Source organism: Pseudonaja textilis, chromosome 2 (genome assembly GCF_049901715.1).
Source record: "Pseudonaja textilis isolate UNSWEBS1 chromosome 2, rPseTex1.2, whole genome shotgun sequence".
Lineage (NCBI taxonomy): Eukaryota > Metazoa > Chordata > Lepidosauria > Squamata > Elapidae > Pseudonaja > Pseudonaja textilis.
The window spans coordinates 58,224,136-58,251,864 of record NC_141991.1 but is presented as its reverse complement, the minus strand read 5'-3'; the positions used below and the strand labels follow the sequence as shown (position 1 = coordinate 58,251,864).

The 27,729-nt window shown below is 37.0% G+C and overlaps 1 protein-coding gene across 1 annotated transcript in view; it reads left to right on the top strand.

Annotated features, from left to right (window-relative positions):
• The window catches only part of NISCH (nischarin), a 36,246-nt gene extending 10,006 nt beyond the window's left edge, over positions 1 to 26,240 (top strand). The window contains exons 4-21 of the mRNA XM_026724983.2: positions 421 to 469; positions 1,174 to 1,337; positions 4,121 to 4,216; positions 6,344 to 6,439; positions 6,850 to 6,999; positions 7,342 to 7,410; positions 8,386 to 8,571; positions 9,087 to 9,215; positions 11,437 to 11,550; positions 12,583 to 12,691; positions 15,072 to 15,190; positions 15,644 to 15,693; positions 16,062 to 17,375; positions 19,218 to 19,392; positions 20,056 to 20,209; positions 20,801 to 20,929; positions 23,476 to 23,637; positions 25,297 to 26,240. Of these exons, the coding sequence (XP_026580768.1) occupies positions 421 to 469; positions 1,174 to 1,337; positions 4,121 to 4,216; positions 6,344 to 6,439; positions 6,850 to 6,999; positions 7,342 to 7,410; positions 8,386 to 8,571; positions 9,087 to 9,215; positions 11,437 to 11,550; positions 12,583 to 12,691; positions 15,072 to 15,190; positions 15,644 to 15,693; positions 16,062 to 17,375; positions 19,218 to 19,392; positions 20,056 to 20,209; positions 20,801 to 20,929; positions 23,476 to 23,637; positions 25,297 to 25,925 (3,894 nt within the window). The 3' untranslated portion in view covers positions 25,926 to 26,240. The remainder of the gene's footprint in view (positions 1 to 420; positions 470 to 1,173; positions 1,338 to 4,120; positions 4,217 to 6,343; positions 6,440 to 6,849; positions 7,000 to 7,341; positions 7,411 to 8,385; positions 8,572 to 9,086; positions 9,216 to 11,436; positions 11,551 to 12,582; positions 12,692 to 15,071; positions 15,191 to 15,643; positions 15,694 to 16,061; positions 17,376 to 19,217; positions 19,393 to 20,055; positions 20,210 to 20,800; positions 20,930 to 23,475; positions 23,638 to 25,296) is intronic.
• Positions 26,241 to 27,729: the final 1,489 nt, after the last annotated feature.

Below are 27,729 nucleotides of genomic sequence, written 5' to 3'. Positions count from 1 at the left end.
AGTTGAGTTTATATACCTTTGATCAGACTGCATGATATGAATGGGGTCTTCTGGAAACATTTCTCAAGAATTATCTGGAATCGCTAGGAAGAATGTCCAAATCTGCACAAGAGCAGTGGATGTTTCCATGTAGAAATTAAATGTAGAATTAGCATCTCAGCATTCTGCTTCCTGCATAATTTTCAAAAAAGTAAATCATGCTTCTTGAGGTGCTAAGTATGCTTAATGTGCATTGATACCTAAAAACTGGCTTTTAGATTCCTCCATGTCTGTCCATCCTCATTTTTATTAATTTATGGCCATATTTCATAAGTACTTGCATTATTGCTTAAGATATAAAATCCTGGGCACAAATGTTTTATGAACTAATAGATTTAAATAATACACTGATTTTATTTTTTTATTTCTTATTTTTTGCAGGAAATCATTGGAATCACAGCTGCATTGGCTGAAGAACTTTTTCATAAAGGTATGAAACATCAGAATTCTTAACATTTATTTATGGTATGTTATCCCTGAAATAGAATCATATATATATTTTTCTTAAAAATCTTATTTATTACAGTATACAGTAGGAAAAGAGGATAACACATTTCACCAAACTATGTGATGTTTATCTTTGGATAGATTGTAAAATGCATACAGGATCTATTACCACCACCTAGCTTTTTGCAATCACCTCTGCCCTGCAAGACATGGGTGTGTCTGAGACACTGCCTGAGGGGAAGGGGATATGTGAATGGCCAGCGCAGCATAAATGCAGAGCGTAGGAGAAGGGTGCATGGGTGGGGAAGACTTTCTGAGAAAGCCAGCAGAGAAGATTGCAAATGTTGATTATTTGATTGTCACAATCAAAAGGTTGTTAAGAGCAAACTAGTTGCTGAGCACCCAGATTACATGATTGTGCAGTGCTGGGACAGCCAGAACTCCAAGAACCAATCATAACCATTATTTGTTCAGTGCCATTATAAATGTGAACAGTCATTGAATGAATGTTTGTAGATTGAGTGTGCTTGTGTACCTGTACTTTCTGGATACCATACAACATAGAATGTCCTTTGAAACAGAAAAGACTGTATCCTTGTTTCAGATTTCTGCCACTATCATATTATTTCTTTTTTACAATATTATTATCTAAGTATTATTTGTAAATATTTACATCTTGTTTTCTAGGAGAGCAATTACTTATGGCTGGTGAAGTCTTTAATATTAAACCTTTGCAGCTTTATGCTGTTACTCAACAGCTACGTCAGGGGAAACCAACATGTGCAAATGGTGATGCCAGAACTGATCTTGGTCACATTCTGGATTTCACATGCAGACTCAAATATTTAAAGGTAACAGATTCTAATTTAAATATTTCAGTTGCTCATTTCTGTTGTCTATAGAGACTATGCTTTGTAGGAAGTGTTTTCTACCTTGGTAGAAGAAATTGGAAGGAAGTAGGGTAGCAGTGCACTGCTGAGGTCTTCCGTTAAGATGGTGGGTTTCAAACAAAAGCAGATGCCTTCCATGACCTGCATATTTAAATTAGCAATTCAGATCTTATTTTAAAGACTAGTATATATCTATTGTAAGTTAAAAGTCACATGATCCCAATAGTACTGGCATTGAAGAAAGAACAAGAATGCCAAAGAAATACCGTGTTTCTCCAACAATACGGCCTCCCCCAATAGGAAGTCCCAACATGTTTTATAGGCATAAAATCAAATTAAGCCCCTCCCCCCAAATTAAGGACTATATTAAACATGCGAAATGGGGGGAATGGCGGGGGGGGGAGCTTGCTATTAGGAAGTATTTTTGTTGCATACCCGGATATGGTGCTGCCTGCGTTGACTTCGGCGTTGGTGGGACACTTCGAATCGGGAGACCTTCCACCACTGTTGCTTTCCCTTCTCCCCGTGCTGCCTGTGTTTGGCACAGCCATGTGCAGCCAGCCAGGGCTCCTCCCTGCAACCAGAGCCCGGCGGAGACACTCGGCTTCAGGCGAGGCAATGATAGTGCCCACCTGTCCGCAGACAGGGAGGCAAGGTGACGGCAGCGCTGCTTCCCTGGACAGCGGGTCCAGCGGAGAGAGCCCAAAGCTGCCCGTCCTTTCCACCCCTCGCCCAGCCCGTCCCCATCCCCACGCATCTCCAAATGTGCCAGCAGCTCCAAACGCTGCAGCAGCACAGGCATCGGGCAGAGTCACTCAGTCAGCGGGGCTCAGTTCGGAGGCGGAGGCGGCACAGGCCATCGCCTTGCCTCCCTGTCCACGGATGGATAGGTGCTATCACTGTCTTGGGCGGCCTCTCCTGGTGGCCCCTTCAGGTTCGGGCTGGAGGGACTTGGGAAGGAAGCCAAGCTCGGATCAGCCCGGCTCTTTTGCTTGGCAGGTGGGTGCGCAGCCGCGGCTCGCTTTCCCGGCTCCGCCCAGCCTGCACGGTTCTGCCGTGGCCCTGGCAGGATGAGTGGAGGGCCCAGTGGGGAGGCGCTCACTGCCTTGTCGAGGGCTCCGCCGCCAAGCAGGAGGGCCCGCCTGTCGGCTGCGCTGAGTGCCCCAGGTAAAGCTCTTCATGCTCTGCCTGGCGCCAGGCAGGGATGGCAGCTGGGCACTTCTCCCGGGGTGGGCTGATCCTGCGCTGTGGCCCTGGGAGATTTGCCTCCCCACATGGGGTTGGGCTGCCCTTGGGCAGGAAAGGCTTTGTCATACTGGTAGTAGGGCCTCAATTTTAAAAGAATTGGCTTTGCCTTTGAAGGCGAAGGGAAGGCAGCGACAGGAGTGCCTAAAGCCGAGTGTCTCCGCCGGGCTCTGGTTGCAGGGAGGAGCCCTGGCTGGCCGTGCGTGGCCTGCCAAACACCGCGGCATTGCTCTAAACATCGCGGCAGCACGGGAAGAAGGGAAAGCAGTAGTGGTGGAAGGTCTCCCAATACGAAGTGCCCCACCAACGCTGAGGACAACATCCAAGCCATCGCCGCCTGCCCGCCCGAGGATGCAAGGGGGGGGGAATTAAGTCACCCCCGAAAAGATGGCCTCGCCGTTTTTTCAGGGGTCCAAAAAAAATAAGGCCCGGCCTTATTTTGTGAGAAACACGGTATATAATGCTCCAGATATTTGTCTGGACTACCATATAAAGATGGAGATAAATCTATGAAGACAGAATTGCCTCTAACATAAACTCTTGGAAAAATACATTGAGCTTTAAAAGCTGTGTTAAGAAGTTTTATTTAAATTAGAACAGTAAGATTAAAATACTTTATATTTTTAGTAAGATCTTCTTTATATATTGTTCTGCTAATTATTTCCCTAAGTTCCTTTTTTTTGCTTCAGTTCTACTTGCATCTGAATAAGTATCATTTCTGCTTATTTATAGAATTGTATCTCACTATAGTATTTTTTCATATCCTGTTTTTCCAAAGTTATTCTTATTTTCTTTGAATAAGTCTATAATATTTTACTCTTATATTTATCAGATGAGAAATACAATAGTATTGTAGTATGCACTTTGGATTGATATTTATAAATTTACTTATTGAAGTTAAAAATTAATTCAGATAGTCTCCATTTAACTGTTAATACTTAAGCAAGCAAACGGGTGTATGCTTGAAATCTCTCAATATGCCAGAGGTAATTTGATGTGAAGTTGTCCCTCACAGTGTTAAACGGTATTTAAATGTTTGTTTAATTGCCAAAGTGATAAATAATTCAATAAGGACTTTTTAATTGATACTATATTTTTGTTAGTTATAAGCCTCAGCATTTTCAGAACAGATTTAAAAGATTTTTAAAAATATAAAATGAAAATTAGAAATAAAACAGATTAATACAATGGAAAGTATGTCAAAATCAAATCCCAAAAAAGAATTTTAAATGTTTGTATTCTGTTATTATGTAAGAAAGAACAAGATGGTGAACTTACCTTCTAATGTGTGCAGTGTCTTGACACTGAGCAATATGGCATGCTCAATATTTCACTAAATTTAATTATATAAATATTAAAATTTTACATTATATATTTATAAAACTCTGGAATATAATTTAACAAGATACAGTTTCCTGAACAAAAAAATGTCTGTGCATTCTGTTTATTATTCTGTAAATCATATTAATATATGCATATGTACATATATTTTTCCCCAGATAACTGGCACAGGTGGACCTGTTGGAAACAGTAATATTCAGGAACATCTTTTGCCTTTTGACCTATCAATATTTAAATCTCTTCATCAGATTCAGGTAAATTCTGAAAAAAGAGCTTTGTTTGTGGAGTACTTACTAGAACTTGCTCTCATGTATACTCTAAGGGTTTTGCATTTCCCTACGATGCTTCTGTCCAGAAAGTGATGCTGAGGGACATTGATTTAAAGGAAATTGTAGGGCTCCCCAAATCAAGCAAAGTGACTACAGGCAGATTATACAAAATTTAACAGAACTTGACAAAAAGAATACAAAACTGAGGTAAGTAAATCAATAAGTAGTAATAAAATGGCAATCCAAATAGAAATGACTCCATCAGGCAACTTGGGATTCAATAGTTCACAACCCGAAGGCCCAGGAAAAAAAGGCAGTTCTTGAAAACTTAAAAGGCCACTGACCTTTGACATTTGACAATAATCTGCCTTGCCCCTGGGATGGTAAATAATTACATGAAACAGCTGAGGAAACCTTTCCTGTTTTTGGAATAGATTATCAATAGATGACAGTCAGCTCTGCTGCTCCTTGCTCCTGAATACCAGTAAGCTGTCTACATTTAATGACAAGCAGAGTAATGAAGAAGAAATCTAGGCAAATGGGCATGTTCTTCATCAGTAAAAGATTAGACACAGGGATCGAAATTCAGCCTATTCTGGATGGAATTGCACTTACCTTAAAAGACAAGGTATAAAGTATAAACGGTTGGAATAGTTGTGGCAGGGAAGACATTTGTAGCATTACTGCTAACTGTGACTGTTAGGTTTGACAATAGCAGTTCATATATCATTTTATGTTTCAAACATTGCAATCCACTAATGTGGCTATATTTGAGAACAGAAATTCCAGTTGGGACAAAATGCAACAGCTTAACTTCCAGATAATACTAATGAATTGGCGGTTAGATGTTTTCTTATCAGAATTTAAGGAACTGATGTTAAACATTTAAACATAAAGCCCTAAACAGTTTTGTAGAGTTATGCAACCATTTGGAAGGGAACATTGTGAAACCTGTTGCTAGAAGCATTGAGGTTTCTGCCCTTTCAAAGGCCAGCACAACTCCAAGTTCCATTCTCTATTATCTGAACATGTTCATGCCTGCATAGAAGGCATTTCTACAGGTTTACCACCAAAGCACCACCAAAGCAGTGTGCAGGACTGTTTTTCTCTTGATAAAACTGGTTCTTATTGGGGAGGCAAGGCCCTGCTTTCAGAGGCATGTCTATTCAACATGAGAGAGAGCCTAAGTATGTATCATCCCTTTGCATGACCTATTATTATTGCATTTGGCACCCATTTTCTTTGTAAAACCATACTGCTCTAGTCAAGTCTTTGAACATTAATAGTTTGGTTATGTTTTCAGTTACTTGGGTTTTTTTTTTACTTTTTGCATTTTTAGATTGGCTTTAACTCAAAATTGTTTTGAGAGTTCATTTTGAATGGAAAGATAATGTATAAATTAATTTTTTAAAAATTGTATAATCTTATCATAGTTTTGCTGTTTTTAACCCACCATTGCTTATTGTGACTGAGAGCTGCTTCTTAGACCCTTTGGCGTTTCTCATCTCAATTTCCAGGGATTCTTGAAATTAGGGAAGTCAGATGTGAAGTATTGTGTGCACATTCCGTAATTGTACTTTAAAACCAATCACATGGTTTCTAAGGTAGTATAGAATAACCCATGCAAACTCCGAGTAGAAGTCTGTTTAGAGCAGAGAGTCTGTGGAGGCCATTTTGCCTGTTTTTCTTTATTCTTGAATCCCTGCATAAAGCAACTCTTTCAGGATCTCCCTCAAGCACTAAAACGTTTTTCATAAAGGTTGTTCTATGTGTTTGTAAGGAGAAAGAGCTCTTCTGTTTGTGATTGTGCATGGCTGCATTCAGATTGCTGTATTTATCATTCCTTCAAAAGCTGATTTCAGTAGTAGTAATATTTGATTTTTTTTTATTTGAATCAATGTTGGGAACTATAATTGGCTTTCTTGACTTTTATTGCATTTACAGTATTCCTCTGAAGGAGACTTTTTAATAAAATATTACAAAAAACTTTATTAATTTTTTTTAAATAAAATTAGAGAGATTAGAGTGCAAAAAGAAAAAATTCATATAAAACAGTTTGATGTTTTCTTATATTGCTGTTTCATTTTCCTTACTATTGCTTTTTCAAAATAGATAAACCACTGTGGTGCAAAACTTATTAGTGGGCTGACATCTTCAAAGCTCACTCTAGCAACACTAAGCATACAATTCTCAGCAACATCCATGATGGTAAGAGTCAAATGTGTACCATTTGTAGTATGCTATATTATGATTATAATTTGTTAAAAGTTGTATTTAAATCATAGAAAAAAATTATTTTTTTATTCAGTTCAGTTTTTGTATAATTGATGTTTTACTGTATACATTTAAATAATATTCTTTTATCTATTGATATTAATATCTAAAAATTTTAGTACATTTATTTTATGAGTATTTCTTATTTAGAATATTTAATGCTAAATTCTAAGAATATACACAGATATACATGTCTAAAATATTGAGTTTAATAAGAGTATGTGTGCATGTTTTAAACTTGTTCAGAAGCTAACAGTTTTTTATTAAACAATGACTTACTAATCAGAAATCTCTCTTCTCTCCCCCTTATATTAAATATTCATTTTTCAATGTGGTTTGAACAGGAGGTCCTAGTACCAGAGGCCTATGAATTTGATCAGTGGGAGCCAGAAGGTGCATCTTCAAATCCTGTGACAGCAGTTATTCCAACTTGGAGAACATTAACAACTTTAGATATGAGTCATAATAGCATAACTCAAATTGACAATTCAGTGGTAAGAGTTCATAGCAAATACTTCAGAACAGTTTCAAAAGGGGCACAGAAGATATCTCTTCTGCTCATAGTGATATAATCAGTACTTTCAATACTTGATGTGGCTTGCAGAACATTTGATAATTATATTGAATGTTACAGAATGGTGACAGTTGATTGCTGTAAACAAGTTGGCTCTTGTGCAAAATCCCTTGAAATTTCTTCAGCTTTTAGCTTTTGGGCTATTGCTTGAAAAAAAATAGTTTTAACATTCTTAAGGGTTGACATTATCAGGGATTAATTGTTTTGGATCAAGACTGATATCTTCTAATTGGACTGAAGCCTTACTATTCCTTTATTTTAGAAATTAATGCCGAAGATTGAATTTCTGGATTTAAGCCACAACGATGTACCAATAGTAGAGAATTTACAGGTTTGCTTAAAAATGTGTCTTCATGATGTTGTGTTTTTTTTAAATTCTTTTCCGAGTCTAGGTAGATAGTCCTTGCTTTTATTTCTTATAACAATGTCTATTTGCTAGAACTTCCAGAGTGTTGTCATTAGTATTAGTTGAACTAATTAATTGATTATAGCATAGTATAATTACTGTGTTCCCCCCAAAATAAGACCCACCAAAAAAAGGCACCAGGTCTTATTTTGGGGGGATGTCATCCATTGACTAGCCTCACTTGCGTGCATCACCCCTGGCCTCCTTTTTGCTGTCAGAGGCCTTCAAGAACTTCTTCTTTGTCTGGCAAGGCTTTCCTGAAGGCCACTGTAGCTGATAACCACCCCCCATCCCCACCCTAGCTTAATTCTTACCTGTGCACTCTGGAGTGGGTTCGATCTTAATTAAGGCTTATTTTGGGTATAGGGCTTATATTGGGTGCACATGTAAAAATCAAGCTAGGACTTACTGTCAGGGTAAGTCATATTTTCGGGGAAACAGGGTAGTATGTACCTTTGTATATTATATACTTGTATATAGTATATACCTTTGTAGTATAATGTATACTACATTATACTACTACATACTAATGTTTGCCAATGGCTTGCATTATCTTAATTTTTTACCATTTCAGCTATTTGAGACTACTATTTTTATTGCATGCAATCCGTTAAAGCAATATTGGAGGATAATTTGAGCCAGATTGCCTGTCTTCTGTTCACAATATGCATTTTTAATATTGACTTATAAACCAATGACATGGAACTGAAAAGCACAGAAACTATCAAGAAGGGAGATGTGAGACAGAATTACATGAACCTTTGATGCATTTTGCATACCACATTTTAAAGAAATTAACTGAGTTTATCCATTTCTTCTGAATAGGTGCAACTGTTGTTGAATTAATACTTGACAGTCTGTGTAATATATAGCATAATCTGTTTGTGTATTCACTTACAGCATCTCTACAATCTTATTCACCTGGACCTCTCCTACAATAAACTTTCAACGTTAGAAGGAATTCATATAAAAATTGGAAATATCAAAACACTGAATTTAGCAGGAAATCATTTGGAAAGACTTTCTGGACTCAACAAACTCTATTCTTTAGTTAACCTGGATCTTAGTAACAATAAAGTAGACCAGGTACTGTGGGAATCATGAATTTGTTTACTTAGAACTAGTCATGCAATATACAGTGTTTCTAGGATTCCAAGCTTCAATCTGCTAAGGGAATAATTACACTTCAGCTACAGTAATATTCTTAGTTAATTACACTTTCAATTAATATTCTTAGAACTCTGTTTGAAATGTACATGTTAGAATTGACTTCTATTACATCATTTTATCTGGTTTCCAATCTTTTAGAAGACCATTTTGACTTCTTTTTTTAAAAAGGAAATGTTTTAACTCTTAATGTAGCAGAAATTTTTTTTTTCATTAAATCTTTGCTTAAAATCTCAAGAGAGTATTTGGTCTCATTATTAACTTCAGAAGAGAGGGTTTAATGCATACTTCTTAGAGCCATCACATTAAGAAAAGAAATTATGAAATAAATATGGCCCGAAGAAATCAGATTAAATAAGCAGATTTCAGTTGTAATATGAAAATATTTGACCATGTTTATGGATGCTTGAAATAGATGCCTCTATTTTTTTCAGATTGATGAAATAAGGAATATAGGAGGCCTTCCATGCTTGGAAAAGCTTGTGTTATCCAACAATCCTTTAAGTATTATTCCTGATTATAGGACCAAAGTTCTAGCTCAGTTTGGTGACAGAGCTTCAGAGGTAAATCTTCAAAGACTTGTTCATCTTCTAACTTTTGACTTGAATATAATGTATGATGTGCAAACAGCATTGCCTATGAGCAGCAATTTAATTTATAAAATGGGGGCGGGGTTACAGTGTTGAGAAATGCCTTAGGTTTGTGGCAGCACACATACTTCTCTTCTGAATTTGTGTAATGAAGCTTATATATATATGCAAACTGATGCTTTGACAGTTTGAACTAGATTGTGTAGTCACAGCTGAATTTAGACATCCATTTGGAAAGACTTATTTTTTCCTCTTACACTAGTGCATATTTTCAGCCATCTAATAAATAATACAGCTGTTCCTGTATGCTAAACAATATCTGTATCTACTCATTGTGTTTTATTTTAAATTATTATTCCCAAATATTTAAAAGGATCTAGACAATAAATAATCCCTTTTACATATTTCTATTATCAAGAAACAAAGAAACCTAATCAGTAGGCAATATATTAGATCTACTCAAATTACTTTGTACCCTGTAAACCTGCTGTGTTGTTGCCCAGATTAGGAATTTAGGTAAAAAGCTTTTTTTTACTAATGAAGTAGCATCTGCATAAAATGACAACTTGTGTTGAGTTCCAGATATTTTTATACTTTGAAAGTCTCATATTTTATCAAGCCAGAGGTTTCTAATCCAATTAAATGTAAAAGGATGTGTTTGGCAAGTTCCCTGCTACATCATCAATGAAGAATGAATTGTCAAAATCAATATTCTTCATAATTGGTACATACTTTGGGAAAGATGCCTATGTTAACTCCACTTAGATACTTTAGACAAAATAATAATCTAATGATTAAATTTTTGTGCCTGATCACATTCCTAGGTCTATTTTCTAAACTGATTCCCATTTGCCTTTTAACTGGAGACTAAGTGCTGTAGACATTGAGTTGAGTATCTGTGTATTTCTTTTTGCTGTTGGAATGAAATAAGATTAAAAATATACCACTGTGAAAAAACTGCAACCATAAATAACATTTTAGCTAGTACAGTTAGTCGTTGACTTACAACAGTTCACTTAGTGTCTGTTCAAAGATAGAATGGCACTGAAAAAATGACTTATGACCTTTTTTCACACTTACGAATGTTGCAACATCTACATGGTCTCATGATGAAAATTAAGATGTTTGGCAACTGGCATGTATTAATGATGGTTGCAATATCCAGGGGTCTCGTGATCACAAGCAAAATCAATGGGAAAACCAGATTCACTTAACAACCATGTTAGTAAACAACTGCAGGGATCCACTTAACAACTGTGGCAAAAAATGGGGCAAAATTCATTTTACAAATGTCTCATTTAGCAACATAAATTTTGGGCCCAATTGTGGACATAAGTCAGCGATTGCCTGCATTTGGCTTTTACTGTTTTTGAATAGGAAAATATAACGAAATTTGTGTGGATATTCCTAAATAACGAATTCAAGCTTGAGTTTTTGTCACATGAAAAATTAACCCTCTTGAATAATTCTTACTTTAAAAAGTTAAGTAAAGAGGGTTTTTTTTAATGAAATATGGGCTGAAAATTGAGATAATAACATAGGCCAACTTATTGTTAACTGTATCTTCAAGACATTTTATAAGCTCCAAAAGTAATATAGCCTACCAAAAAATAATAAGTGGTAATATATATTCAATTAAAACATTTGTTCTAAACTTGGATCAGAGATATCGATGGCCTCAGTAATTAAATTAAGTAACTTCATTTAAACGAAGTTACTTTAAAGGTTCACCAATTCAATTTCGTTCATGCCTAAAATTTGGAATTTATGTTATTTGTGAATATTTTTTGCTCTTATTAACCCCGGGTTGTGATAAAAACATTTTGGGTTATTTGTTTCCTTTTTATATTTTATGAATCTTGTATCTTTGTCAAAGCATTAAACGTTTTTTTTTTTTTAAAGGAAGACCTCATTAATTTCTATTCAGAAGTGGTATTCAGCAGGTTCTGACCAATTCTGGGGAAAATTTTCAGTAGTTCAGAGAACCGGCAAATACCATTTCTGACTGGGATTTTACAGTATCCTTCCCCTGCCATGCCCACCAAGCCACGGCCACAGAACCGGTTGTAAAAAAGTTTGAATCCCACCACTGTTTCTATTGCATGTTTTTTCATGCTGGGCAGATACCATTTTTTTTCTGATCTAATTCTGTCTCTTTAGTTGAGGATTAATTTGGTTTCTTGATATCCTTCAGGTTTGTTTGGATAATACCATAACGACTGAAAAAGAACTTGACACTGTTGAAGTGTTGAAGGCTATACAAAAAGCAAAAGATGTAAAATACAAGATGAGTAATTCTGATAAGAAGGTAAGATATATGAATAGATGTACAACCACTTTTAAATGTCATCTCCTCTAAAATATATCACTAAACATGTTTACAATTTTTGAAGTTAGCATCTTTCCCCCAAACTGAGATTTTATTAACCTACTTCACTCAGGAAGAAATTAACTATACTTTTATATATCACTTGAATAAACCCTAAACTGCAATTAAGATTAGTCACAGTTTGCCCATGCCAGATTAGGTCACTAAAATTATAACAGAAATGAAATGCAAACTTCTGGGTTCCTTCCAGGTACAGTAGAAGAAGCAGATGAGATATGAGTTAACCAAGTTTTAATCTCATTATATCAAACAATAGTTCAGCTTTATATGATAGTATTAATAATGTTTGTTATTAAATTTATGTGCCACCCATCTCATCAGTTTTTTAAAAAAATATAACATAATAGAAGTAGTCCTTGCTTAATGGTCACAGTTGGCAGTGGTACATCCATTGTTGGGCAATGCAGTCATTAAGCAAGACTATGAAAGACTTACAGGATAACTTCCTATTATGTTGCTAAATGATTCATTGTGGCCTTAAGTAAAGAATCACATGACTGACTTTCAATTTCACTGCCAGCTTTTCTATTGACTGTTGGAAGCTGGATGTGAAATGTGCAAATGAGGATTAGGTGACAGTGGGATGCAACAATCATAAATGCCCACCCACCCAAATCTTCATCACAAGACTGTGGGGATGCTTCTAAGTGTGAGGTCCAGTTATAAAGTTAGCACCATTGTAACTTTGAATAGCTGCTAAACAGGACAGTTATTAAATGAAAACTGCCTGTATTAAATCATTCCAAAATACTCTATCCATGGCAATAGCAATAGTACTTAGACTTATATACTGCCCCATAGTACTTTACAGCACTGTCTGGGTGATTTACAATGTCAGGATATTGCCCCAATATTATTATTTGCTTGTATATCAGCCCTTGTTTATACTTGGAGGGCAGTTTTATAACCTTTGTTCCTAGCTCTTCTGTTTTTGTTTTGTTTATTTCTTAGATCCCTGAAGATTGCAAGCTTTCTGCCACTAGTTCAAAATCAAACTGCTCTTCTCTTTCTGTTCATCCTTCCTCTCCTTCTCTGCCACATCCTGTCAGCTCCAGTCAAGGTAATCATGTATGTATCATGCTGCTAGGCTGGGCCTCTTGGTTCTGCCTTTGTAGGCTGCATTGATATACATGAATTTATCTATATAGAAATGGGATTTGGCAGCTTACGGAAATTTTAATTTGCTAATATGAACTATTGTTACTAGCTGTGTGGAATCTGAGCAGATTATAGTGATTCAGAAGTCAAATAAATATGTTGCTGTGTTCATTTTTATACATTTTTATCCGTCTGCATAAAATCAGGAAGGAACAGATCAGATATTGCCAGAGTTACAAATTTCTAAGTACTAACTTTAAAACAGTAAGTTTTTGAAATAGTAGTTACAGAAAAGAAGCTAAATGGGCTGAAAGATGTTAAACTATAGTGCTGATATTCGCGTAGCTGTTATGCCACCCCTTTGCCAAACATTTAAGACAGGGTTACTGCATATCTCATCCTCAAATTAAATGTGGATTTCTGGATCAGTGGTGCCACTAAGGGCGGAACTCAGGGTTGAAGCTAAGAGTTTGAATGTGATAATCTTCAATAATTAATTAGTTAATAGAAATAATGGAGGAAGTGACAAAGAGGCCCAATGTCAACTAGTGAGCTAACATGATCCCAGAATATAAGGCTGACTACTGTTCCTTGCCATTTCATAGTTCCAGTCTTTGTTTTGTGTAAGCTACCATAATATATCATTTCTCCCAAAGCTCAGATGATTTTCCAAATGTCAGAATGACCAGAATTCAGTAGTATGTTAATGAACACATGAATATACATTTCTAAGACTATATATTCTTGGAGACTATGAGCTATGGTACTGTAAACCCATGCAGTGTATATTTGGGTTCCTGATTTCTGACTTCTCTAATATGGATTAGAAGCTTCAAAACCTGCTGATAAATTGTAAAAAGACCACTGAGATAGGGATCATTCAGTTCAGTTTTAGTTCATAATTGAATACAATAATATTTTTATGACACCATCTGTTTCCACAAAGTATTAATCATATTAATGGTCACTGAGGATTTTTTTAAAAAAAAGATGATCCAAGATTTAAATATTTTTACAGGAAACAAAATAGTATGGTACAAAGAATACTTTAACTTCCTGTTATCTTCAGTTTTTGCAAGACTATAATAGATTATTTTTCTTTTTAACTAATACCCCAGAGCTTCAAACATTCCCTGTGGAATAAATTATGAATACATAAATAATGTTGCATACTATGTTATTTGTTCTTGGAAGATCTCAGGTCATGGGTGGCAAGAATATTGCAAAGAAATACACTAAAAAGACATGCTGCATTTTTATTACATTGCATTTTTACAGCACCTGAGAGGATCTCTGTAGTGCTAGAAGATACATTAATTTATTGTGTGTATTTATATTCTATTATTATGTTGTGAGCCCCCTGAGTTATTCTATATAAGACGGGTGCCCATATAGGTCGTTTAATTAAATACATATTCTGCATATAGGCTGAATCTTTTCTGGGTGGCAGGCAGCATTCTCTCTGGATGAAGCCTGAAATAGCGGGGACCAGCCTGTGATCCACGGGATCTTAAAGTCTCTTTTTTTGTTACAAAATTTACCTAGAAAAAATCTAAAAATACCTCTATTCCAATCTCAGAGCTGGCATAATGAATTACTTCTCATTAAATGCAATAAGCATGTTTTTAAAAGGTGAGATACTGCCTCACCATCTTGGTCAATAGTTGTGATTTAAAAAGTTACACTTTCTCTAGCAATCTTCCCTCCTTTCTCATCCTTCTTTCAAGCTCTTGTAGGAGTATTTTGATAGTCTTTTATGCATGCTGCAAAGTGTACACACTTCTGCCATGAACAGTTTCCATGTTGCTTTTTCTCCAGTCAACTCAGTAATGGGAATGGGAGGTCAACAGCAGAAAATTAGATGCCTCCCTCATTTGACAATGTATTACAGGACATTCTCCAAATGACTGAGTATGGAATAATATATGCTTCCACACTTCAAATATTCCAAGTTATATGAAAGACTTTCAAATATAAATTTCTTAAATTGTTTCTGAGGAAGCTGTAAATTTGTATACACAGATTGATCATATTTATTGTTGTACAAATAAATAAAGCAGTTTGGGTGGAGAAAAGATGCCAAAATTTTCAAGTGTTTAAATAGATTAGTTACAGGGTAAATTAAGTTAGAATGTACAAGGTGCATATTATCTGTTAGACAGAATTTTCTGTAGTCTTTACCATTGGAACAACTTAAAATATAGGATGAATCAAAAAGTACATTGATAAATAAAATATTCTATTTTATAAACATACGTCTGTGAAATAGAATATAGTTTGGTATGTTTTCTGTGTATGAATGTTTGTGTGTTTGTTTAACATTAGCTGTTTCTGTTTTGTAGAAATAACACACAAGAAAACAGCCCCAGTCAGCAATTTCTCATCAAGTAGTTTGACTCCTAAAAGCCATACAGTTACCCAAAGATGCCCTGAAACACCGGACTCATGTAGTGCAAATCAGGTAATGGCATGTCCCATACTCTTTAAGATGGGCTTAAGTTTCTTGAACTGGTTTTCCTTGGTCTCGTCAAATAAAAGATCAGTGAAAGGATTCTGTAAAGTAACTTCTGGGTAGAGGAGATAATTTTATTTACATAGACTTTCTATACACTGAATTTGTGACAATTTTGTACGTTGGTTAAAAATACAGATAGTCTTCATTGAGACCACAATTGGGATGGCAACTCAGTTGTGAAGCAACTGTGCTCATAATAATTATTCATAAAATGTATGTGCTGCCTGACTGCCAACAATTCTGGATGGCTTATAATCATTAAAGCATTTAAAACAAAGAACAGTAAAAAAAAAATATACATTTAGCACAAGACAGAAGAATAATGATGCTTAAGAAAATAAACCCAGAAAGGAACAGAAAGATCAGTTATCTTCTCTTTTCCCCCACTTTTCTTTGAAGGTATCTGCTCCAGATTTGGACTCTTCTGATAAAAGCACACATCGCATGTGGTGAGAGTGCAGTTTCAGTTTGATATTCTCTTCTATCTGGTGAACTGTGACATAATATAAAATGCCTTTTGCTGCCTGATTCTTTGAAGGATAAAATACAGTAGCAAAACTTCATGAAATATCTGACGGAGGCATAGCTGTCCTCCTTGCTTCCCCCCCCCCTTTTTTTTTTGCATTACTATAGAAGCCTGGCCAATTCCATAAGGCTTCTGGGTGAATGAGCTTTATGCTTGCATTTGCATTAGATCTACACCATGTGATTCAGTTGTTGAGAAACAAAACTAGATTTTGAAACTTTTTAAAGTCAATATTTTAAATTAGGATACTATAGTTTCCTCCTTTCTTTCTGTCTTTCTTTCTTTTTAAAGCTTGGGATATCCAGAAGAAGGACCCAATTCCTTGCCTGACTTCCTTAATACTGTTACTCTGCCTTTCACTTGTATGTCATACGCTACCACAAATCAGGACTTTGTGCAACATCTCTCTACCTTGATTGCAGAGGCCGTGGGAAATGTGCCCCTCTTTTCAGTGGAAACTGAGAACATGGGAGAACTTTTGAGTGATTCCGGAATTACAGAAACTGAAGATGGCTACTTTGAAATGGGACTTCATGAAGGATATCCAATCTCTAAAGTGACTCCCACCTCGAGTGGTGTGCAGACAACCCAAGCAAAACAGGATAATATAATCAAAATCCTCTGGAGTTTTTGCATTCAGGTTCATAAAGGACTCAGGCAGTTTGCTTCCTGTTTTGTTTTGGCCAGTAACGTGATAGCTGTATTTGAAATTGTTCAAGATTCCAAAGGAAATTGCCAGCATATACTTTCTGCCCTGAAAGTTGTACTTTGCTTTCCATACTCTGACCTCAGTGAATTTGGTTTTTTAATACCAGAAATATGTTTGATGCTCAACATAAACAACGGAGATACCTGCTTGTTTGTTGTGTCAGACACTCAGAATCTGCAGGATTTCTATTCCTGTTTACACCAGTTTCACACTCAGCATTATAAGCCTGCTTTAACAGGTTCTGTACTGTATTGTGGCAAAGCTAGTTTGCAAGAGTTTGTCTATCAATTGATGGGGTTTTATCATATTTCATCTGAAAACACGGAGATAAAAGGTTGTTTCCCAGTTTATCTCTTCTGTCATCATAAAGCTGATGGTCAAAAGGAACTATGTCTGCCAGAACTGGGCAATGATGGTAAAACCTGTTCTAACCATTGTGGTTGCTCTGCATTTTACTCTGCAATTCATAAATCAGCTGGAGAGAGCCATTGTATGCTGCATCCTTGTTGGATATTTCTTACACCTCATCACCTTCACATAGTTAAAGTTGATTTTAATGTACTGCCAGGTAAATTCATGGACTCAGAGAATACCAGGAACATTTTCAAACTCAACAGAATTCCACTGGCATCTGTTCTTTTGCATCCCACGTGTTGTTCAGTTCAGCAAGAAGGTTCATTTTCTGGTGGATACATCCTAGAATTGATAATTGGCTACAGATTTGTCACAGCAATATTTGTCCTACCTCATGAGAAATTCCATTTTCTGAGAATCTACAGTTTTCTGAGGACTCTTTTGCAAGACATCAAGACTATAATCATTTTCAAAGATTCCAATCATGTAGAATCAATCAGAAATTCTTTGACGGACTGTTTAAGGCATGGTCCAACTACAAGGTAAGTACCCTGTTTCTCCAACAATACGGCCTCCCCCAATAGGAAGTCCCAGCATGTTTTATAGGCATGAAATGAAATTAAACCCCTCCCCCCAAATTAAGGCCTATATTAAAACATGTGAAATGGGGGGGAATGGCGGGGGGCTTGCCGCGGTGTTTGGAGCAATGCTGCGGTGTTTGCCACAGCCACGTGTGGCCAGCCAGGGCTCCTCCCTGCAACCGGAGCCTGGTGGAGACACTTGGCTTCAGGTGCAGCTTCCCTGGACGGGAGGTCCGGTGGAGAGAGCCCGAAGCCGCCCGTCCTTTTCACCCCTCATCCAGCCCATCCCTGTCCCCACACATCTCCAAACTCACCGGCAGCTCCCAAATGCAGCGCATGGGCATTGGGCAGAGGCGCTCACTCGGCAGGGCTCAGCTTGGAGGAGGATGCGGTGTGGGCTGTCGCCTTGCCTCCCTGTCCACGGATGGGTGAGTGCTATCATTGCCTTGGGCAGCCTCTCCCCCCTTCAGGGTCGGGCTGGAGGGACTTGGGAAGGAAGCCAAGCTCAAGTCAGCCCAGTTCTTTCGCTTGGCAGGCAGCTCGCTTTCCACGCTCTGCCAACCCCACCCAGCTCCAGCGCAGCCCTGGCAGGATGAGTGGAGGGTCCGGCGGGGAAGTGCTCGCTGCTTTGGCCAGAGCTCCACTGCTGGGCAAGAGGGCCCGCCTGTCAGCTATGCTGGGCGCCCCAGGCGAAGCTCTTTGCGCTCTGCCCGGCGCCAGGCAGGGATGGCGGCTGGGCGCTTCTCCCAGGGTGGGCTGATCCTGCGCTGTGGCCCCGGGAGATTCACCTCCCCATGTGGGGTTGGGCTGCCTTCTTGGGCAGGGCAGGGCAGGCTTTGTCGTACCGGTAGTAGGGCATCGTTTTTAAAAGAATGGGCTTTGCCTTCGAACGATGCCCGGGAAGGCGGCGACAGGAGTGCCTGAAGCCGAGTGTCTCCGCCGGGCTCTGGTTGCAGGAAGGAGCCCTGGCCGGCCCCGCGTGGCTGCACCAAATGCTGCGTGGCTGCGCCAAATACCACAGTGTTGCTCTAAATGCTTGGTAGCACGGGGAGAAGGGAAAGCAACGGTGCGGAAGGTCTCCTGGTACAAAGTGCCCCACCAACCCGCCGAGGTCAACAGCCAAGCCATCGCCGCCCGCCTGCCTGAGGATGCAAAGGGGGGGGAATTAAGTCACCCCCGAAAAGATGGCCTAGCTGTTTTTTCAGGGCTCAAAAAAAAAAAAAAGACCCGGCCTTATATGAGAAACATGGTATATGCATTTTTAAATTAACTATTCGAAAAACCTGAGAGTGAGTCAGATGTAGTGGTTGAAGGTACTTGAAAGGATTGAAAACCACAAAACTCTGGATTTAGTCCTGCCTTACGTTCTAAGCCAATTGAGTGCCTTTGGGTCGTTCATTTTCTTTCAGCCCTAGGAGTAGGGCAGTGGCAAAATACTTGCAAAAAAATGTGAAGAAAACTGCAGGAACTTCTCCAGGCTGTTGCCAGGAGTCAAGCCTGACTTGAAGGTATAAGTATTCAAAACAGAGGAATAATGAGAGCTGTCAATTTGAGTCAAAATAGTAGGTAGGATATATTTCTTGAACATGATTCTTGTCACTTATATTAAGTTGTCAGATGTTTTTAAAATAGCTTTGGTAAAGAGTTCTAATATCTATAAAGTTTATGAAAAAGGCTCTATGCAAAATAAACTGATATTTTGCAAGCCATACTATTCTATGAAACAGTAATAAGATGGAGTGCTTATAATGTACCTTGTGTTTTATTTGTATTTCTCTCTCTCTACACTAATCTGTTTTCCAGCTTTTGCAAGCCTCATTTGCCATTCTCATCTTTGTACCCATCTGAATTTCTGATGCAAAGAATTACTGATGAGAATCAGATTCCCATGCACTTTTCAGTCTCTCCATCTCTTCAATATGTAGCTGGGCTAAAAGAAAAATACATTGTGGAATTTTTCCATAACAGCATTGCTGAGGTATTAGTACACAAAAATAAGAAATTCCAGAAGGAACCTGTGCTAGTCTGTTGTAATGGCATTTGAAGATCAGCAAATTGCTCAGGGACTTGTGAAGAATCATCCATTTACTGAGGTGTTAATGTTTAAGGGGAATGGGGTATATATATTTATTTACTGAGATGTTAATGTTTATAAGGGAATGGGGTACACGCACACACTTCATCCAGCCTTGGCATTTGTTGGTGGGAATATAGCATTCATATTGCTAATATTGCCACTTTGTAACTGCAGTAAAGTAGATTTCTTTAACTGACCTAAAAAAGGGGCAGGCTAAGCCGCAATCCTTAAAAGTCAGTGTTCAATAAGTATATATTACAATCTGCATTTTTTAAAAGGGTAAATCACTTTGTACTTAAATGCATAAAATAATGGGGATGTAGTCGGGTCATTGATGAGATACCAGAAATATCAAGTTGCATCCCTGAATTGACACGTAAATGATGTGTAAGCGAGATAAAGGGGAAGGAAGATGAGATAACTATTTTCATAGTGGAATTTACATTGGCAAACACCCTGATATGCAAAGTAATAATAAAACGTGAGTTGTTCTTAGTCAAGTCAAAGAAAATACATCCAAAATTATACTTAACGAAAAGATTAACTGTGTTGTCAATATTATAGGTCGAAAATGAAGAACTAAGACATCTTATGTGGTCATCTGTTCTGTTTTATAAAGCTCCGGATATGGAAGTGACAGCTTGTGTTCTACTTTCAACTAAAGCTATTTACTTCTTGTTGGATGATTCTGTGACACATTCTAATGATCACCATTTAGGTATGGTACAACAGGCTGGTTCCTGGCTTTCAAAATTTGCAGATTTTTAATCCCACTAAGGCTGCCATACAAAGCTGCCATAATTTTAAACTCTTGCTTTGTACCTATGGTATTCCATTATTTTTAAAGCAAAAGTTTGAGGAAGCCTCATACTTGGTGGCATGCTTCCCTTATATAGCTTTAACAGAATTATGAGGAGGTGTTTTCAAGGAGAACTACTCGGATAGGAACACGGTTTTTTAATTCTGATTATCCATTAAATTTTCTTTTAAAACTTTCCACAATATTTTTACTTGGTAACCCCCAAAATAGGGGGTAATACAAGTGCTGTTACAAGGTAGAATTATATGGGTAAGGAGCAAACTATTATATCATCGGTGTCATTGCACCCATCTGGTACTGTTTCGTGTTATCTACATGATTCAGATTTTAAAAAGTATTTTCTAGAATAATACATAGCTGCACCTTCAATAATGGCTTATTTCAGATAAAGATGCCAGATGCAATTATGAACATTAATTCTCCTGATACCTGTAACTAATTCTTTAAAGGCAATTGGGCATTGATTACTGTACATTTATCATCCACTAGGTTTTTGGGGCACTGATGTCTTGGACTATGAATTCAGCTCTTTCCATCTCACTCCTTGCTTAGTTCTAAAATTAAATGATCTGCATTCAGTGAACATTGGACTTTTTGATCAGTACTTTCGACTTACTGGTAAGTTGCATTGATTTCCTTCTTCATTCCTGCATTTTGTTATCAGCAAACAGTTGATTAGAGGTGAATCCATTCATTATTCTTAATACAATTTATAGTGATTCTTTGTGAGCATTTGAAATAGTATGTCATTAGCAAAATTCATTTCTATGGGTTCTATAAGGAATGCTTTACCTCCTTAGCACTAGTGTGTAGGAGAGATAGGATTTCCACATATGTTACTTTCTAGAAGACTAAAAGGAATAAATGACAGGAAATGAAATGAATTCTATAACATGACTTCCTGAATGTATAACATTGAAATTGAAATATATATCAGCATAATCAGTTCTTCCTTTACGAAATAAACCAATCTCAGAAAGGTAAATAAATCCAGTCTTGGCTATGATTGCAGCTCTGGTTATGGCACTTATTCATTAAATAGTAGATTTTTAAATAGTAGTAAGCAAATATTCACTGGAAAAGAGTTTAAAGATAAAGTTCTTAAACTGTCAATGATTTAAAGGGACTTTCAATACAATAGACAAACATTTTTAATCAGTTTTGTTATTCTTTATTTTATTAAAATTAATTATAATCCTTGCCAAGAGACTCCATTTATATCTCTTTCCTTATTGGTCCTTCTATTTCTTTTGCACAGTCAACCCTCAACAGTCCCAAGATATTGCCTTCCTTTGTCCTCTTGCTGCAATCTCCCCCTTTTTCTTTTAAGCTTCCAGGGTTCTTGTTATGTTAGAGTCTTATTTCATGTCCTTTCTCATTCACACATTTAACAGACCTGTAATTTTCCATAAAGTCATCCAGGAAAAAATGCCTTGTACCATTAGGTGGCGCTCTATATCGCTTCCACTTTTCAAAGTTCTTTTTTTCCCCTTTTTTTCAATTATATTAATGTTAATTTTCAAATATTTCAACCATTGGCTTTTTTTTAAAGTACAATCAATTCCAAGCAAGTCCAGCATTTTATCCAATGCCTAATTAATGCCAGGTTCTGTATATTATTCCCAATTCCATCCTTAATTTCGTTATAGCTCTTTTGTAGTCCAGATTTTTATTTACCTTATATTGTCCTCTTGTTTTCTATTCGCCGCTGTTGTACTCTCAAGCAAGGAATCTTTCTTTCTACTTTTTGGGGTTATTAAAACAAAGGGTTCAGCTTCTCTTGTCTGGATACACACCACTTCACCTCTTCAGCCCCGGTAGCTTCCGGTCTTCAAGGCAGCCATTAAAACTGCCGCTTCTCCCTGTCTTCCAGGGGAGTATACCAAGCCAGGGAGGGGAGATGTTGCTCCCCTCAACCCAGCTGGCAGTCTCCCCCTCTTCCCCCACCCCTCCGAGGTGGGTCTGATGGTTCAGTCCCATAGGGACCCCTCCAACAGGGTAAGCATGGATCGAAGCCATGCATAATCGCGATCTCTGTCTGTCCTCAATGGAAGTGCCACCGAAAGTCGAATCCCACCGGAAGTCGAAAAGAAATAATTATTTGTCCTGTATAGAAACAATAATATCAGTCACAAATTATTAAATTATTAAACATAGATAATCTTATGCCTGAGGCTGAAGTCCCTGGCTTTTCCAGCTTCTTATACATTACAGTCTTTTATCAGAGGCCCGGGAACAGTTTCCCAGCTCTTGTACCCAACTTCTTACTTCTCTCCTTCCTCCCAAGGAACTCCCTGCAGTTTCCAAAAACACTTCCTCTTCAATTTGGTGAACTGAATTTGGTGAAATTTTCCTTTTGCTGCATATTAATCATCTCGCTGGCATAAAGATGTAGATTTGGTGAACCTGAGATGGTGCACATTGGGAATGACTGAACTCTTGCCAAGGGAACCTCATTAACCATAGTAGATACTTGTAACAAGTGCCCGTAAACTAGAGAAGCTGGGACAAGCTAGGTCAAGATCCAACTAAATTCAATAAGGCTGGCGAATTCCTGGAAGCGTGGCACTTGGACACATCAGCCAACGTTGCAAGTCGATAAACGACTTTTTCACACATTTCAAAAGAAATGTAAAAGAAGAAGACCAGAATACCTCATTGCTAGCACTCAATACTCAAATAAATAGGGATTGACACCAGGATTAACACCAGACCTACAATCAAGCAGTAAAGAACAATCAACAGTAAACAACAGCCTCATCAAGGAATTACCAAGGAGAAGATAACACCCCATCAACATTGACTGGTCAAGTTGCAGTGCCACTCCTTTCTGGCACAAAGATGTTACCTATTCTGGTAATGAAACTCAAGCTCAGAGAGCATCAAGAACTCTACAGTTCAACCCTGAACTATTATTTTTCTCTTCTATCAATCAAGTATACATACTGGACATTCCCAAAGCAGTGTTTTATAGAACACTACACAGTGTGTACCAAATTGAATGAAGAAATAATATTTGGAAATTGTTATAATTGTTTCACTTAATATTTTTAATTAAGTAGTATGTAAAATTTATATAAAAGTTCCACCGTATGCATTTGTTTAAAAGCTATCCTAATTTTGTAATAGTATTAGAAAGAACCTTAATTCTATGCCCTTTTCAGGACATTCGGCGGAACATATATTAACCTGCCTAACCAGAGACAGTTATAGTACTCATGCTTTTATCCAGCATCTCATGGCAGTGCTCTCACTCCTTGCAAGGACACCATCACCAGAACCTGTGGATAAGGACTTCTACTCTGAATTTGGGAAGAAAAATACAGGTAAAGTGATCTGGAAATATTTTAGTTGGCTAAATTTATATATTTCATCGCACCTCTCTAGGATAATGCTCATTTGCTTGCTAAGATTTTACCTTTTGATAGCAGATCATGTATTTAATTAAAGCTTTTGACCAATAATGGTATAGCAATAGGAAGAATGGCATTTTACATTGTGAATAATACATATTTTTTCTTCCTAACATTTTCCTGCAAGTTTGCTTTTTTAAAATGTTGATAGGAATTGAGCAACCAGCTTGTCACTTCAGCTGACGTTGGGGCTGAGATGGAGTGACTGGCCAAAGTCACCCAATCTACTTTCATGCCTAAAGTGGAACTAGAACTCACATTCTTCTGGTTTCTAATATGTTGCCTTAACTACTAGACAAAACTGACTCTCATTTGTAGTGATACATATATTAGTATCTTTTGCTAAAACTAAAGTAGGCAAGTCTAGTTGAAGTAAAGACATAGCATCTTGAATGTGCAGCTTAGATGATGACAATTGGGTTGCTTGAGTGAACAGAATAGAACAGAATAACAAGATAGAAGAGAGAAAAAAGGAAGGAAGGAAATTGAGAGCATGCTAATTGTTCAGTTTGTTACTGGATTGGTAGGTACTTGGTACCTGCTAACCCAGGAAAAAGAGTTAATGTAAATTGAGTCTCTCCTCTTCCCTGGAGAAGTCATTTATCCACATACTGATGGTGAAAAAAAATTACTGGATATTATTCCTCAGTAAAAGTGAAAGGGCATAGAATTGACATAAACTGGTTAGCAAAGTAAGGAAATCTTTGACACCCCCCCCATACCAGCAGTGTGTCAAAGAGTTTTCCACTTCCATGTAATTTATTTTCAATTTGTTCTTATTCATGCAAACTTTGAGAACTTTGAAAATTAAACTGATGATACATGCTGACTTTAGAAATACAATTTCAGTAATCTGGAACATATTCAGGCCTTGAAAATACTGTATATTCATTGTTATCAACACCAAACTCAGCTGCATATTCTCATTAGATACACTTGCCCTCATGTCTTCATAAATAACCTATGATCAAAAATCAGCTGTCATTCATATACATTGTGGTGTCAGTGAACTGCTCATTGCTCTTGTTAAAAGTCTGAACAAATAGTATAATTGCCTCTGTCCAAAACCAGAACAAAGATCAGAAAGACCTGCCATGTATTCCCACTACCCTAACCTAGCTTGTCAGTGCACTTGTCACTTCTGCTTGTCTAGCTATCTGAGAGCTTCATAAAAATAAATAGAAAGAATATACATCCTAAGCAGTTTGAAGAAAGGGCATTAATTAAAAGTAAGCTGAAAAATGTGTTTATATTGCATTGCTCAGGTTGCTTCACATGAATTATTTTAGCAAATATCAAAATAATGTATATGTTATTGATGTCTTATGGTATATGGTAATCTGAAATTAAAAGGAAATAGTTTACCTCATGACTACATGTAGCACAGGTGAATTTTCTAATTCATAGCTCAGTTTTTTTGGGTGTGATATGGTATTTGTCTTTTTCATTCTTTATAGTGTGTTTTTAATCATTTCAGATTTTAATTTTAGAACATTTTTTTCAGAAAAAAAGTGCTCTGAATTAGTTGTAGATCTGATTATTCAAAATATATGACATTCTTTATTGTTTCAGGAAAAATGGAAAACTATGAACTGATTCACTCTAGCAGAGTGAGATTCATATATCCCAATGAAGAAGAAATTGGGGACCTTGCTTTTTTGGTTGCTGAGAAGATGAACAGTGTCATGAAATCCCCATCCCTGAATCTGCTTCTTTATGTTTTGGCACTTCAGGTCAATATTACGGAGGGGATTGCTCAGGCCTACAGTTCCCTCCAGCCTAAAACACTGATCCTAACTAGCTCAGATTTGTTTCTTTTCAATGAGGACTACATCAGCTACCCACGGCCTGAATTTGCAAAGGAACCACCAAAGAGAGACAAGTATCAGCTTGCAGATGGGAGAAGAATTCGTGACCTAGATCGTGTGCTCATGGGCTACCAGGCCTATCCTCAGGCACTCACGTTTGTTTTTGATGACATTCAGAATCATGATCTCATGCAGAACCTGACCTTAGATCACTTTGGCAATGTCTTCAGTTTTCCTAAAGGACAGGCTGCACAAGAGGGCAATGCCAGCCAAGAGGTATTCTGGTGTGTCTTTATCCCAAGTCCTGATAGCCGTGAAAAACTGATCTCACTACTTGCTAGGCAGTGGGAGATACTGTGTGGTAGGGAGTTGCCTTTGGAGCTCACCGGATAATCTTGTTGGGTTTAAATATTTCATCTCATCAGGTCTACCAATTATGAATTAAAGCACAGTACTGATTGAATTAACCATGGACCAGCATTATCTTCACAGCAGTGTCACATTGCATGGGGGGGTTCATGTGCATTGCCATTGGCATTTTTTGTGCAGTGGAGGGGGGAGGGTGTTACTACACAACGTAAGTTGCTAAATGATTGTCCTGGGATTTTCTAAACTGTGTTTTTATGTAGCAAGTAACATGTTCCAGATTCCTAATTAAGCATTCTAGGCAACTGTATGGAATAAAAGGAGTCAGCTTTCATACTTCCATTTAGGGCTGTTAATGTTTCCACTGTGTTTTTGTACAACACTATTCTATACTATATATATATATATTTTGTACAACACTATTCATATATATATAGTATTCAGCTTTGTTCGGGTAGAAGTATATATATATATATATATATATATACTTCTATGTATACTATGTATGTATGTACATACATACATACATATACATACATACATATATATGTATATGTGTATATATATATATGTTTTCTTAAGTTTTTGCGGGTACTTACATGTATGGTATTCAGCTTTGTTCAGGTATTTTCCCGCGTCATAATAGTTGTGCTTTTAAAGTTGTAGCAACGTTTCGGCAGAATCTCATCTGCCATCATCAGGCTTCTGTATTGTGTTCGTCTTGTGTTCAAACACAATACAGAAGCCTGATGATGGCAGATGAGATTCTGCTGAAACGTTGCTACAGCTTTAAAAGCACAACTATAATGACATGGGAAAATACCTGAATATATATTGGTATCAAAAGATGCTTTTGCTACGTTAAGGTGCAATGTTCTTTGTACAAGATGTACATTGCTTATACTGCTAATAATTATTTAATGATATTTCTTATAATTTTTACATTATGTCTTTTTATGATGTATCAATTTTTTTTAATTTTGTTGCCTAATTGTGAACATGATAAATTCACCTAATTAAATGTTGATTTTACATGTGATTTAAATTTTGACGAGATCAAACAAAATTACTGGCTTGATTTCAACACTGCAGACAGAATCATTGCTCAGAAATGGTAATTATTTGATGTCAACAAATAATATTTGTTGTTAGGAGCACCTTGTTTCTGTTGCCAAATTTCTCAAAAATAATAAACTGAATTTTGACATAACTATTGTTTACTTCAATTTATTTTTAGGATATAATCAGATTCTTAATCTGTAATTTGATTACAATGCAAGTCAGAAGATGGTGAAGTAAATGAAAAGACAAAAGAGACTATGAAAGAATTGATCGAAATCCTTCACAAAATATTCCAGAATAAATGTGTATAAAATGTGTATAAAAGAACACTTATCATCTTCTCCCCCTTCTATTCCATTAGCCTGCAAATAAGTTTAGTTTTTGTCCATTTATTTTAGTTCAAACTTAAAACCTTAGTGAATTACATCTCATTTTTCAAGAAAAAGCTTTCTTGTAAGTACTACTTGCTGGAAAAGGTGGGGCTATTGCAATCGGGCTTCATTTCTAAGCTTCTAGCAGGTGGCTGTTGTCTCCCGTGGACCAGGTAAAGCCTCTGTTCTGAATTGAAACTGGGAGATTTCAGAATAAAAAGTGGAAGGGTAAGAGAAGGACATAAATGGGTTAGGTTGTAGTTGGATCAAAATTCAGAATATAAGTTGAAAACATTATTAGGAACACCTGGAAAATACTTCGTCAGATTTCCAAATGATGAAATCCCTTTAAAAAGAAAGGAACAAAATCCATCTTCCAAAACAAATTCTTTTATTTA